Source organism: Vigna angularis, chromosome 1 (assembly GCF_016808095.1).
Source record: "Vigna angularis cultivar LongXiaoDou No.4 chromosome 1, ASM1680809v1, whole genome shotgun sequence".
Lineage (NCBI taxonomy): Eukaryota > Viridiplantae > Streptophyta > Magnoliopsida > Fabales > Fabaceae > Vigna > Vigna angularis.
This window is the reverse complement of record NC_068970.1, coordinates 51,143,279-51,156,652: the sequence shown is the minus strand read 5'-3', so window position 1 is coordinate 51,156,652 and position 13,374 is coordinate 51,143,279. Positions and strand designations below refer to the sequence as shown.

The 13,374-nt window shown below is 34.5% G+C and overlaps 1 protein-coding gene across 1 annotated transcript; it reads right to left on the bottom strand.

The window, feature by feature from the left end:
* Positions 1-3,110: 3,110 nt before the first annotated feature.
* On the bottom strand, positions 3,111-13,374 carry LOC108345198 (probable sphingolipid transporter spinster homolog 2). The gene is made up of 16 exons (XM_017583811.2): positions 12,877-13,374; positions 12,390-12,518; positions 12,048-12,149; positions 10,910-11,014; positions 10,722-10,797; positions 10,111-10,185; positions 8,930-9,032; positions 8,791-8,853; positions 6,430-6,511; positions 6,075-6,172; positions 5,791-5,867; positions 5,478-5,591; positions 4,789-4,908; positions 4,370-4,498; positions 4,051-4,129; positions 3,111-3,537 (listed from the first exon to the last, which is right to left on the bottom strand). Exons 1-16 carry the CDS (start codon positions 13,005-13,007, stop codon positions 3,398-3,400), a joined length of 1,623 nt encoding a protein of 540 aa, XP_017439300.1. The 5' UTR covers positions 13,008-13,374; the 3' UTR covers positions 3,111-3,397.

Here is a 13,374-nt window from a genome sequence, read left to right as displayed (position 1 = left end):
CCCTATAAGCCATGGATCTATATACACCTACATTCCACTTTCTATTTATCTTGTCAACAATTTCCACTCCCTTAACTTTGGGATTTTGTCTAACAGTTTTCTCTAACCTCTTACTCAACCATTTTGCATTAAGTAATTTGACTTTGTGCTCTCTACTACAAGTGTGGTTGTCAACAATAGTTCTTAATTGCCATGTTTGTATTGCATCCATATAAGCACAATATGTCATCCAGGGTCACTTACCTTTAACACCCATACATTTCGCCCTAATTATTTTCTTATCATTTTTAAGATATCTTATATTTCTACCATTTTCTATTGCATAGGTTTTTATGGCATCCAACAAATCTTGCTTTTGAGCAAAATAAGTGCCCAAATCCCACTTGTAGTCGACCATTGATTTAGGCATAGTAAATGTGACAAACTTGCCATAACTCTCTTCTTCATCATCTTCTCCATCACTTTCTGCTCCACTAACTGATTCTTCGGATTCCCATTCATCATCAAACAAACCTCTATCATCATCAATATTTATGCCATCATCAACATCACTATCAGACATGTCAGTCGATGATGCTCCATCATATTCCACATCAACTTCTATATCACCCAAGCAATTTCCATCTCCTACATCTTCTTGTATATCACAATCAACCAGGTCTTCCATATAGTCATCATTAACATGAAGATTGCCATCAACATTGGCATCCTCACCACTTGAACTCCAACTACGAATAGTAGCACCATCTCCTTCACATTCACCCACATCAAACTAGGTTTCAATTTCACCTTCAACAACACCATCACCCTCACATCTTTCTTCTTCAACAAGAACACTATCTTCACCTACTATTTCAGTCTGTTGTTCACACTCACCATCACCTTGCTGTTCACATTGACCACCACCTTCCTTTTCACACTCACCATCACCTTGTTGTTCACACTGACCACCACCTTCCTTTTCACACTCACCATCACCTTGCTGTTCACACTGACCACCACCTTCCTTTTCACACTCACCATTACCTTGTTGTTCACACTAACCATCACCTTCCTTTTCACACTCACCCTCATCAATACCTACTGTCTCACCACTATCAGGCATCACATTTTCAACTTGTACTTGAACATTTTCTAACAAGTGTATGATATTAGGTTCAGAGACTACGTGAACAACAAATAGATGAACCTCACCATTTAGCCTAATTAAGTTGATCATGTGCGTGACTCCTCTATCATCACACAAAAGCTCTAACCTATTATCTAACACAGAACCACCCCCTACAGAATACCATAACTCCTTAAACTCATCATATCCAAGTCCTTTTACTACACTAACAACAAGGAAGTAGCTCCACATGTCTGGGTCAAAAGACAAAGTTGTACTTTCCCCCTCATACTTAAGTGGCCCATCATTCAAGAACTTCCCTCCATGGTGGAAAACAACTTCAAAACGATCCTCCATGTTCAACACAATAACAATATTTATCCTATAAAATAATAACATGGCCAACGACAACTAAAATTATTTCAAAATTATATCAATATTTATCCTATAAAACCACAACAGAGAAAGTGTATGACTTATATACAGAAAACCTTTAACAGAACATGCTTCAATTATACACTCCAACACCAACGACAACAAAACTTAAACAAAATTAAAAGCACAAGAAACAAAGATGGGGGACCACATTGTAACACAACTTTAATAGGACATGCTTCAAAAACACACTCAAACAGAACTTCAAACATGGGGGACCACATTAAAAGTAACAACGATATACTAACCATGCAACATTCTCGAAAAACCACAATATACTAACCTCAACACGTGCTTCACCTGCAACGAACTTCGCCAAAGCTTTCCACGCGAAAACCACCGATAAATGAAGATAATTTCATAAAACAAAACTTTTTCTAAGCCTAATTTCACACTAAAACCCAATGTTCCCCAATTGCGTACCAGAACGGCTAACCCACGAACCCTATTTCCCCAATTTCGCACACACCCAATATCTCAACCTAATACCTTTTAATTTGATTTCCCCAATTTCCCCAATTTTATAACGTTTACCTTAATTTAAACCCATGCTTCTGAAACTAAAAAAATAATTTAAGTCCACCTATTAAACTATTTATGTGCCACATGTTTTCAAATGCCACCTCACCTAGCCACCAAACAACAATTTTGACGCCATTCACAAAATTTAACGACACAGACTTTATTGCTTCAATTTTTCATAATTAGAGACCAAATTGAGCTACTTCAAAATATAGGGACCTACTTAACGCAAAACTGCACAAATAGAGACCTTCAAATCAATTAAACCATCATAAAACGCATTTTGTATTACATGATTTTAAAATATTTATCGTACAATATTCTTTAATTTAAATTATATATATATATACTTTATATTTACCCTTTAATTATATATAATATTAAAATTTATACATTGTACTATATAATCATATAAATTCAGTTTTTTCTCATTTATTTTCAATCTTAATGTGCTCTTAATAAAATACCTAATCAAAGGTACAAAATATAACAAACTTGGTAGAGATTATTTCTTCTTCCACCTCTTGATTTCCTCATACACATCCATGAGGTGCTGGAAAAAATCCAAATTACTCATGTCCTACATTTTCGGAATGTAAAATATAAAAACATGTTTGAAATTGTATAATCTAAAACACATTTTAGAATGTGAAAACATTTTGGATTATATAATCTAAACATGTATTTTCCATTTAAAATTATATGTCAAATTTTTGTATTAAGCAATTAACAGTACATTTTCAGATTTTAGATTATGTAATGTAGAAATGTTTTGGGATTCAGAGATGTATTTGAGACTCTATAATTTATAATATATTTTTGAAGTATACAATTCAAAATATATTTTCAAATTATATAGTATAATCTAAAATAAAATTTTAAATTTTAGATTGTGCGATTCAAAATAAATTCAGATTATGTAATCTAAAATGGTTTTGACCCATTTTAGTAAAGAACCTTTCAACCCTAATTCTTTTATTCAACCCAATGAATTGGTCTCATCACTATGCTAGTAAAACGATAACAGAACCAGAAGGGTAAGCAGTTGCACTACAAAACAAAGTAAATTTTGGAGAAATTGATCATATATATTTACAAGGTTATGCCCAAGATAGTGAAACATAACTTAACCAACACAGTTCTAATAATCTTTGCCAGAAAAGAGGGTAAACGCTACCAAAATAGCCTCTAATTTCACCCAAAGCAAAAAGTTATTTACACTAAAAAAAAAATAAAGCAAAATTTCGAGAAAATAATAGAGAAAAGAATCTATTAACATTTCAATGTGCTATGAAACAAATTCTAGGCAAACTGAATCAAAATATAAAGAAATCAGCATTCTTGGGTTTGACCAAATATTGGTGTTTTAGCAGTGTTCTCTTCGACCAATGGTGTTGTGTTTGTCCTTTCCACGCTTGATCCTTCATGCTCACTAGCTTCATTATATCTATCCACACTGTGCAAAAATATTCCTGCAGTAATGCACAATGTTATCAGAACACATACGCTTCAGAAAGCTTTTCCATTTCCATATTTTCCACACATTTATTAGTTTATCATGACTATGGTATTTTAAGCAGTTCTAATGGCCATCCATCACGGTGTTTTGGCTTTGGTGTGAAGAAGTATAGGTGAGGTAGGCATCAGGAGTTCACTAGGGTTGATAATATATTTCAAGATTCAAAGAAGTCTTACGGCAACAAAGACTTTGTATGCTCACATTCTTGTAAGATATGAATCTTATTCTTACCAACTAGATCAATCTTGCACATCCATCATGATATGATAGATGTGACTTGTTCTAATTTACTTTTAGGTTGGATTGGACATGGTTTCTACAACCATCAATGTTGCTCTAGTCCAGCCCCTTTCCTTTTTCTTATGATGCAACGTTGCTCTTATAGATTACAATAATGATATATGATTAAGAAATTAGTAATGTGATATGATTGTGGAAAACCAATAGATGTTGCATAATGACTAACCTATAAACCATATTGCAGCTGCTGGAAAAAATATACTTGTAAGAATCAAAGCAGTCGTCCTCCAGTTATTGATTTTGTCCTGCATTATCAATGTGTATGAATCAACAATTTAGTATTGTACAATGATCATGATATAATACATTGGTTTTTCTGTCTATTTGGTTAGCCAATATCCACCCCTCTGGTAAATAATGTACAGTTAAAATTTTACCAAAAGTAAGGCCACAAAGGCGTCAACTGATTTGTCATTTTGTGGAAAAGTAAAGGTAACTATTTTCCCTTAAAAATTTGTAATGAATACAACTTAAAAAAGACTAACCTGGACTTTTCCAACAAGAGGTGAGGAAGGTACATCTCCAAAGAGATGAATAGCAACAGTAGACAAAGCCATAGACAGCGGCCTCAAACTTGGTTTAACACAATGGAGACACACATAATTCACAGGAGCCTAAAACAAAAACATGAGGCAAAATTATAAAAAAAAAAGTGTTAAGCTATTGGACCATGAGTTCTAATGATCACAAACTATAGCTTATACATAAAATAATGTAACAGAAAACTATCATGGTAGACGTAGTGTACTAACTCTATTCCATTTCCATTAAAAAAATGATCTTTTAGGTTGGATTAGAAACACGAAATGTATCCAATACAGAAAAGAGAAAAATGGTTACAGTGGAAAGAAGTGCCTGTTGAGTGGCAAAAACACGAAGAAATTCTCAAAGAGAAGGGAAGTACCTGAGTGGCAAAAACAAGTAGTTCACCAACAGCAAAAAGAGCCAAGAAGCCATACTCGCTTCTAAATAAGAAGGCACCAAGACAACATGCGCCACCAGTAAGAGTTGCTAATGATAGAAGCTGCCAAAAAGAGTTGAAAATATTCATGAAAGAGCAATGGAGTTTCTATGCGAATTTTAGGACTGTTTCATGGAGATCACAAATTAAGTCAGTATGCATGGCCTAAAAGTTCACTTAATTATCCCATTACAGCTTGAATCATTACACATGAACACTTTAGATGGACTTATTAGAGGAAAACAGAGTTGATAAACACTGAAATCTTTCTTAAAAAACATTTTGAAAAATTGATTAATGAAATTTACTCACAGCAGACTTTGATAAAAGGGTTCCCTTATTTTGTGAAAAAGTTTTTTTTCTACACAGGCAAATAATTTCAATTCTGAAACCATGATGTTAAAAACATATTAGACATACTTTGATCAATAATCAGATAATGTGACTGAAAACAAATTTGCCTATCCAGATACAACAACATACACTCCTAAGCTCTTACTGCAATATAGTACAGAAGGTTTTAATGACTGCAGTTTGTGTTAGGGACAATGATTCAGGCAGAGCAGTTTACGCAATGCATAAACTTCTACAAAAGAAATTCTAGAATTCACTCTCTGAATTCAAATACCAACCTTAAATGCGTTTGATATTGTGCTATTCACGTAATCAAGAAGAAAGCCTCCTCCTAAGCTGCCCAATATTCCACATACAACTGTAATTCCTCCAAACATCATATCTGCATTAGCCTGCCAAAGTAAATTGTTCTCAATACAATTATTTAATATAATAATAGTACAACAATAATATTGCATATCACCTTCAAATTATAAAATTACTGGGAGTATACTTATATTAAGAAAGTAAAAAGAATTAGAGATAGAAGGAACAACCGTGTTAATAAAATCTCATGTATAGTTGTGGTCATATGACCAAATAAAATCTCACCATGTTATATATACTATAACCAGCTTTGGGGCCCCAGTACGAGTAAGCACCTATTACAAAGTTGTATACTATGTACCCTGCAAATGGACATTCATGCGACGTAATTAAATTATGAAAAAAACAATATGATTGTTGAACATGGTATAATATAGGTAGAGGTTATTGATATATGAAGTTCCTAAAGAAGTAAGGTATATGCAGGTTCTAAGATGAATTTAACAACACAAATTAGATCACACAAAACAAGTAGATGCACATAGTAGATTAGCAGGAGGACAAAGTACCTAGAACATTGACGACAAAAACCTTGTCAAGAAGCAGTTCTTTCACGTCTTGCAGAAATCTTGAGAACTGACCGAATATTGTGGTTGCACATTTAGACCTAAGATAAGACAGACATTAAAAAAATATAATTATGAACATTATTCAGTGAGTTATATCAGACACATTCAGTCAATCAATAGAGGGAAAAGAAATTAGTAAATGAGGATAGTGGGGTAATCATCCTCAGGTGGAGGGAGAGAATTTTATCCTTAATAAAGATGAGAAAAATGCTTCCATCGGCAATAATGGCCAATGGGTCATATATTCTGTAAAACAGCACTCAATAAACCAAGAATGATTTATTATTGCTCTTACCTGGAAGGTTCATGTGCGCTTTTGTCTCTGAACTCTGCCTTCAAGGACAACGTTTCATCTTTTCCATTTGAAGCATTCACATCTTTTCATATAATAAGTGAATTTGTTAAATTCAACAAAAGATCTGATGAAACAGAAGCTGACCAATAAAACCGAAATGTAAACTTTAGTGAGCTGAAAAAATTTAGTCAGAGCTGAGCCTGTCCCAGAGAAAATGCATATTGATTTCTAAACAATTATGAAACGGTGGAATGGTTACAAGAACTTCAAACACAGACAATTTTGAGCCTTCCAAGAAAAAGTGTAGTTCAAAATTTTGTTTAGTACACGTCTACAACTTTGTAGTTTATAAAGCAAAATGTCTCTTCTCCCTCCTATTCTTCAAAGGAAGGGAAAGAAAAAACTGAAGAACACATGTAAACCAATAGTTGTTTATCTGAAAGTCTGCTCAACTACGACGGCATCTTAGGAGAGGAATATATTTTAACCTTTTCTTCAGATAAGTCACAATAATACCACTGAATTATAAAAAAGAAGGGTCGGGAGTCCTACAATAAAGAGAGAAGAAATGCTATTTCATAGTACAGGAGAAATAACTAGGGAAAAAATAAGTTTAAAGAAGCAATGAAGGAAAATAGCATGGGCACATCCTACGAGAGATAAGCTGGTTAAAATCTACAGCTAAAAAAGTATAATTTATTAATTTTGTGTGAAACTGAATAGAGTTGACTTGGCATAGAATATCTATCATTTAATTTTGTTGAAAAGACAAAAACCAAGAATACAAATGATAAATTTCTGTGCTTAGACCACAATAGAGCTATTCAATTTTGTAGCAACAAAATATTCAATACTCTATATTAGGATGATAACACAAAGATAAAATCAATCTAATTGATCCTAATATCAACGGTTACTATATCTATAGGATTTTTATATATCTACAAGATTCTAACAGTCCTTCTCAAGCTCAGGCATCTATAATATAAGTCAAACTTGTTACAAATGTCATCAACACAAGACTCCTTGAGAAATGAACATGTTAGTCAATTAGTTGCTGGAGTTAACAAAGTATACAATAACAAAGGTTCTGTTAGGACATAGGGTATTTGGATATAATGGGAAAGGGGATTAGGATAGGAGGCAGAGGAGTTATATAAATAGTTGTTTGTTTAGTGGAGGGAGGACTTTTGGCAGTTAGTTTGTTGACAGGCTTTGTCCTGTGGAGGGGGTTAAGCCCTTTGTATCTGTAGTTGCACAGACCATTCTTTTGTGAATAATACTTAGTTTAATTCTTTTTTCTCTATTGTGTACCTGTTACGTGTGGTGTTTGGAGCGTTCTTGATTAGGTTTCTCTTTCGGAAACCTATCAGGTTCACTATTGATTTGAGGGCATGACAGGTGTTGCAAGAGAGGCGCTGGAGAGTAAAAAACTGCTTGGAGATTGCAGTGGCTACTAGAGAACTAAATTGGTCATGGCGATTACTAGAGCGCAAAAATACTTGGAGAGCCGGTGACAGCCGAACAACAAAAGATGCTGAGCGAAATGACAATTGTAGAAGAGCTGGACAGCTACCAGAGAGAAAAAATGTTTAATGGAGTCGGTTTTCACACGACAAGGTGATGTCAGTGGTGGAAGTTGTCGGCTAGAGAAAGCTTGTCGGAAAGTCGCTTTTGGTGAACAATGAACCCGATGGAAGAACAGAAACCAATAAATGCACATGGTTTCTAACATTTTCATTTATTCCTATGCTTAGTAGTATGTTGCTAGGGACTTGGGTATTATGGGGTGTCTAAGTCTCACGTTGAGTAACTTGGAATGCTTGGTGGAATATTTAAGTGTTTAGTTCTCCCCTTTAATAGCTAGCTTTTGAGAGTGGGTTCCCCAAGTGTCAGGGTTCTCATCAACTAGTTGTCTATGTCTCTGAAAACCCTAGAGTGAAATCCCCGCCAAGATGTTGATTCTTAGAAGTGGTACTATGATATAAGACTTAGATACTGTTATGGGGGTACCTAAGCCCACATTGAGTAATATGGGATAATCAATGAAGCATTGAAGTGTTTGGTAGCTTTCCCTTAATAGCTAAGGTCTGAGGGCAGGTTTCCAAAGAGCTTAGGGACTCATCATGTTCATATCTATCTATTATTAAATTCCATAGAGAACTTATAGTTTTAAATTTTAAATTATATGTTCAATGGTATATAGTACTCAGCATGAGCGCGAGTCTATATTAACATTACTCTTTCTTTATAGAACTTTCATCCACATATATTTGTATCAGACGCAATTCCAATAAATACTCTTTCCAAAATGGAGAAATTTATTTGGCTTTGTAGCACCACTCAAAAACATAATGCTACCTTGAGTTTCTGATACAGCTGTCTCAAGTTTCAGTTTCTTTTCTGAATCTGCAGGGGCAAAACCTGTATGCACAAGTAGTTTAGTGATGGGAAACAATGTTAGGGCACAATGTGAAACAAATGCAGGAAAAATGTGCACCTTTCAACTGCAATGGCTTCATAAAAAATCCCAAAATAGCAAACGGAGACATCAACACAGCTTCCACCCAAAATGCCCATCGCCAACCAAAATGGCTTCCAACCTGTTTATAGACAATGAAAGGATAAAATAATAAAAACCACATTAAAAGCAATTAATAAAAAGAGATACATGATTGATGCTAAAGTATAAGTACTGATACAGGACAATATTTCCTTTACCTACATACAGGTCCAAATTTGGTTTCTATTGTAAGTGAAAGGGGAGGAGTGATAACGGTTGAAAAAAGTTATTTTTATACTTAATTTTGATATTAAAAACACTCTTTATGACTTAGAAATTAACTTGAAATCATGTTTTTGCTTAAGTTGTAAGAATAAGAGAGTTAAAGGTGGTATTATTGGTTTTATGCTTAGTTTTCCTTGTTTTGACATGAATTAAGATGAATTGGATGAAGAAGTTGAAGTAGCAATGAGTTGGAGTCAAGAGGGTGGAAAAGTGGCAAATAGAAGAATCGCAGATAGCGCTGAGCGTCAGTCAGGTGCTGCAACCACGGTTTCACGCTTGGGTGCCACCGCTGAGCACCAATTTGGTTCTGCAACCACTGTTTCACACTTGAGCGCCACCACTGAGCGTCATTTGAGTGCCGCACTTATTGCTGGGCGCCCTTTTGGGGCGCTGAGCGCTGACAACGTGGGCTTAGATTTGTTTTATGTTATTTTTATGAACTATTTAAGGTTTTAGACTATCTAGGGTTCATATCTTTTGTCAGAAAGAGGCGAAAACACACTCCTTTCACCCCTCGGAGGCGGATTTTGGATGCGGAAGCTTCGATCTTCAACTTTTAGGGTTTTATCTTTCATTCTTTTCCATATTTTCATCTAGTTTCACCATGTCTGTGGTGAACTAAACCTCCACTGTTGTTGGGGAAACGATGTAATCCTTTGAAACTCTCATGTATTGAATTGATTTATATTATAAATGCTTTACTTCATTAATTGTTAGGGTTTTTCCTCTACACTCTATGCATGCTTTGTTTAACTCATTCAATTGCATGATTATTGATTTTGTCAATATGGACACATATGTCAATATTGAAACTAAATATTTCCTCTTTACCTAGTTTACAGGTTTTACAACTACAATTTGATAATGCCAAACAAAATCAAAGGAAATCTTACCAAACCACCATAGATATAGCCAACTGCATATCCTGCTGGTATACACATGTAAAATGTACCGAGCCATGCCGTTTTCTGAGACACACCAATGTAAGACAGGTTTCCACCATAAAGAAAACACATGATAGTCACAAAAACATATGACAGTCACAATGCCATATAACATTTCAACTACCAACAAGGGAAGGGAAAACATCAGTCAGTTTTATAAGATATTATATATATATAAACTATAGAAATGTTGAAAGGAAGCAAGCACACAAGTAATGTAGATCAACTCTCCAGAATAATTAAAGCAAATATTCCACTGGTTTACCCCAAATAGACCATCAATGACAACTTGTTAAACAAATATTCTAAATCTTTAATATATAATTTTAATAATTGAATCCAAATTGTAATTGCACAAAGCATGTAGATTCACGATTTGAAAGGCATTTATACTAAAATTAACGTATATTCATATCATATTTGCACATGGAGCTAATAATTGAACCAAGATCCCATAAAATTGCTTCAGAGTTCAATAACTGAAGTGTACAAGATGGCTACACAAGAGCATAATAGACAATAGAAACATTCTAAGATAATTACCAGGGACAGAAACAAACCTGTGAAACTGGGGCATTGTCATCAATGAAAGGTGCTGCAAGACTTATAAATGACGCCTCACCTACACCAACTAGCCTGTAGAGAAATACAAATATATAAGGAAACAAAATAAGATTACTCTTGCATCGTGTACTATATTGTGTATACAAAAGCAATGGAGTTCAAAAATATAATGGAAGACACTTACATGCGGCATGCTGAAATGGACCAGAAATTGAAAGAGAAACCACAACACAAGGTTGCAAGAGTCCAAACAGATAATCCAACTCCAATAAGTCTAAATGGGTTTACACTGCAAATAGTAGAATTATATAATGATTAAACATTTATCTAAGCCAATAATAGCAATTACGAATCACATAAACAATAGTCAGTTTGTGTAACAGATATAAGAAGTTTTCATTATTAGATGATTATGTCTAACAAACATAGGAAACCTAAATTTAACGGAAAATAAGTCTTAAACCATGGGTGGCTTAATTTTACGTGTGCGGCTAAATATATGCTGCAAAACATTATAGTCATCTTGCAGTCATTAATTTTAAAGGATAAAAAGTCAAACTAAGGGGACATTCTACACTTCAATATAACAAGTCAGTTGTTGTTCAAAAGCTTCTTCAGTTTTCAGAGGTTTCATAATGTCATGAGTTGAAAAAATATCTTCTGAAGCATTAAAGGTTGAATATTTAAGTTAAATAAACATAAAGAATCCAACAAATGAACAAGTAGTTGCTCATGTACATTTCACGAAAACTAAACGAAAAATAATAGCAGCCTTTATTCTAGGACTTAAATGTCTACATCATAAATTGGTTATTGGTACGCTAATCCTTTAACCATAACAAATCTGTAGTTATATAGACGAGGAAAAACCAGAGAATGTTCGCATCACTGAGTCTAAAGTAGGATGTGCTCAAGCTTGAAAATTGAGTGGGAAGAACTTAAGTCACTATGTCTCAAGTAAATTATGTACTTTGATCCCAAAATGCCATGGGACCTTGACATACATCACGCCAAATAGGAAGTGAAGTACAAAAAGTGCTGTACAAGACTTTTTTGTGGCCCCCTATCCCCTACACTTTGCGGCATCTAAATGGGATATGGTTACATGGGGAATCCCAGATATACATATAAAATCAGTTATCATAAAATGATCATTTTACTGCATTTCACTCTCCCTGTGGCCCGTCAACAAGACAAAGACAAAGCCTATCAAGTATAAGGAGATATTAATAATAAGAGTTAACCACCAAACTATGGACCAAACTTATTAAAGGTATCGAGCAGAAATATGAAACAACTATTTCAATACAAACATCCATTACCTCTTTGCTAAAGAAGCAAATATTGGAGAAGCCACAAGAAGTCCAACCATAAACGCGGAGGATAGAACTCCATCCTCAAAATTGCTCAATTTAAAGTCCCCCCTGCATAGAAGGAGAAAACGATGTAGCCAAGACTACTACTACTACTAAGCTATGAAATTCTAATCTAATGCTCCATAAACTGTACAATATGTCACGGCACAAAACTAAAGGAAAAGCTGTTAGAGGCAACAGTTAACTTGCTGGGTAGAAATTTCATTTTCCATCTATATGTAATACCAAAGTTTATGTTTAAATGTTTTCACTATTTATGTCAAAGATCCTACTATATCCTACACTTACTGTATTCCGGTTCCAGATTTGCAGGTCCCACCTTTACAAGTTCCTTGACTTCCATTAACACCATTACTTGCTATTGCTCCTCGATCCAAATAGTTTAACAAGTTAATCACACAAAATATAGCCAACAACCTACAGGACAAGATTAAGAGATCAAGAATTTTTCAAACACACAAAAGCATTGAATTTTCAAATTTCAATTTAATATACACCTTCATTGATCAAGCATGAATAATACGACACCCCACAACTCAAATCCATGACCAACATTAAAAAAAGAAAAGTAGCAACACCTCAAATACTCATCAAGGAATGAAAAAAGTCCCTTTCGTTTAATCAACAAAAAATGATAAGAGAAAAAGAAAACCCAAGTCTTAGTCCTCCTCCCTATGACATACCCACATAAAAAAAATTCAAAATTCCCTCCCTTTACCCACTGTGTTTTTTCAGCACAGATCTATTAACTATAAACTAAAAATTGAAAAATCACCTCTTTGGCGTAAACCATGAAGTTGAGAGAATCATGGTGGACTTGGTGTCCACCCCTGGCTCCAAAGAAGGTTGAGGCTGAGAAGAAGACGACGCAGACTGTCCTTCATGTTGTTCCTGTGGTGGTCCCATACCAATTTAATATACAATATCTACCACAGTAGTATATTATATAGTTATACGATGACCCTTTTATTGAAACTTGGAAATTGAAAGGTAGTTGAAGGAATGAGAGCAATGGTCAAAGAGAAGGCAGTGCCCTTGCACTTATTTCTTTAGACCACTCAAACTCTCATATCTTCTTCCTAGTTTGAAGAATCACCAAGACCAGGTCACACTGTTGTTTGTTATCACAAAAAAACAGAATTGCGCACAAGTGCGGATTCGGTTTTTCATTGGTTACGAAAATAGAATTTCAAGACAGGTGGTGTTTAGTGTTAACAACGAATCCCTTATGAGATTCCGAATCCTCATCCTATTCACTCACTCGCTATCTCTT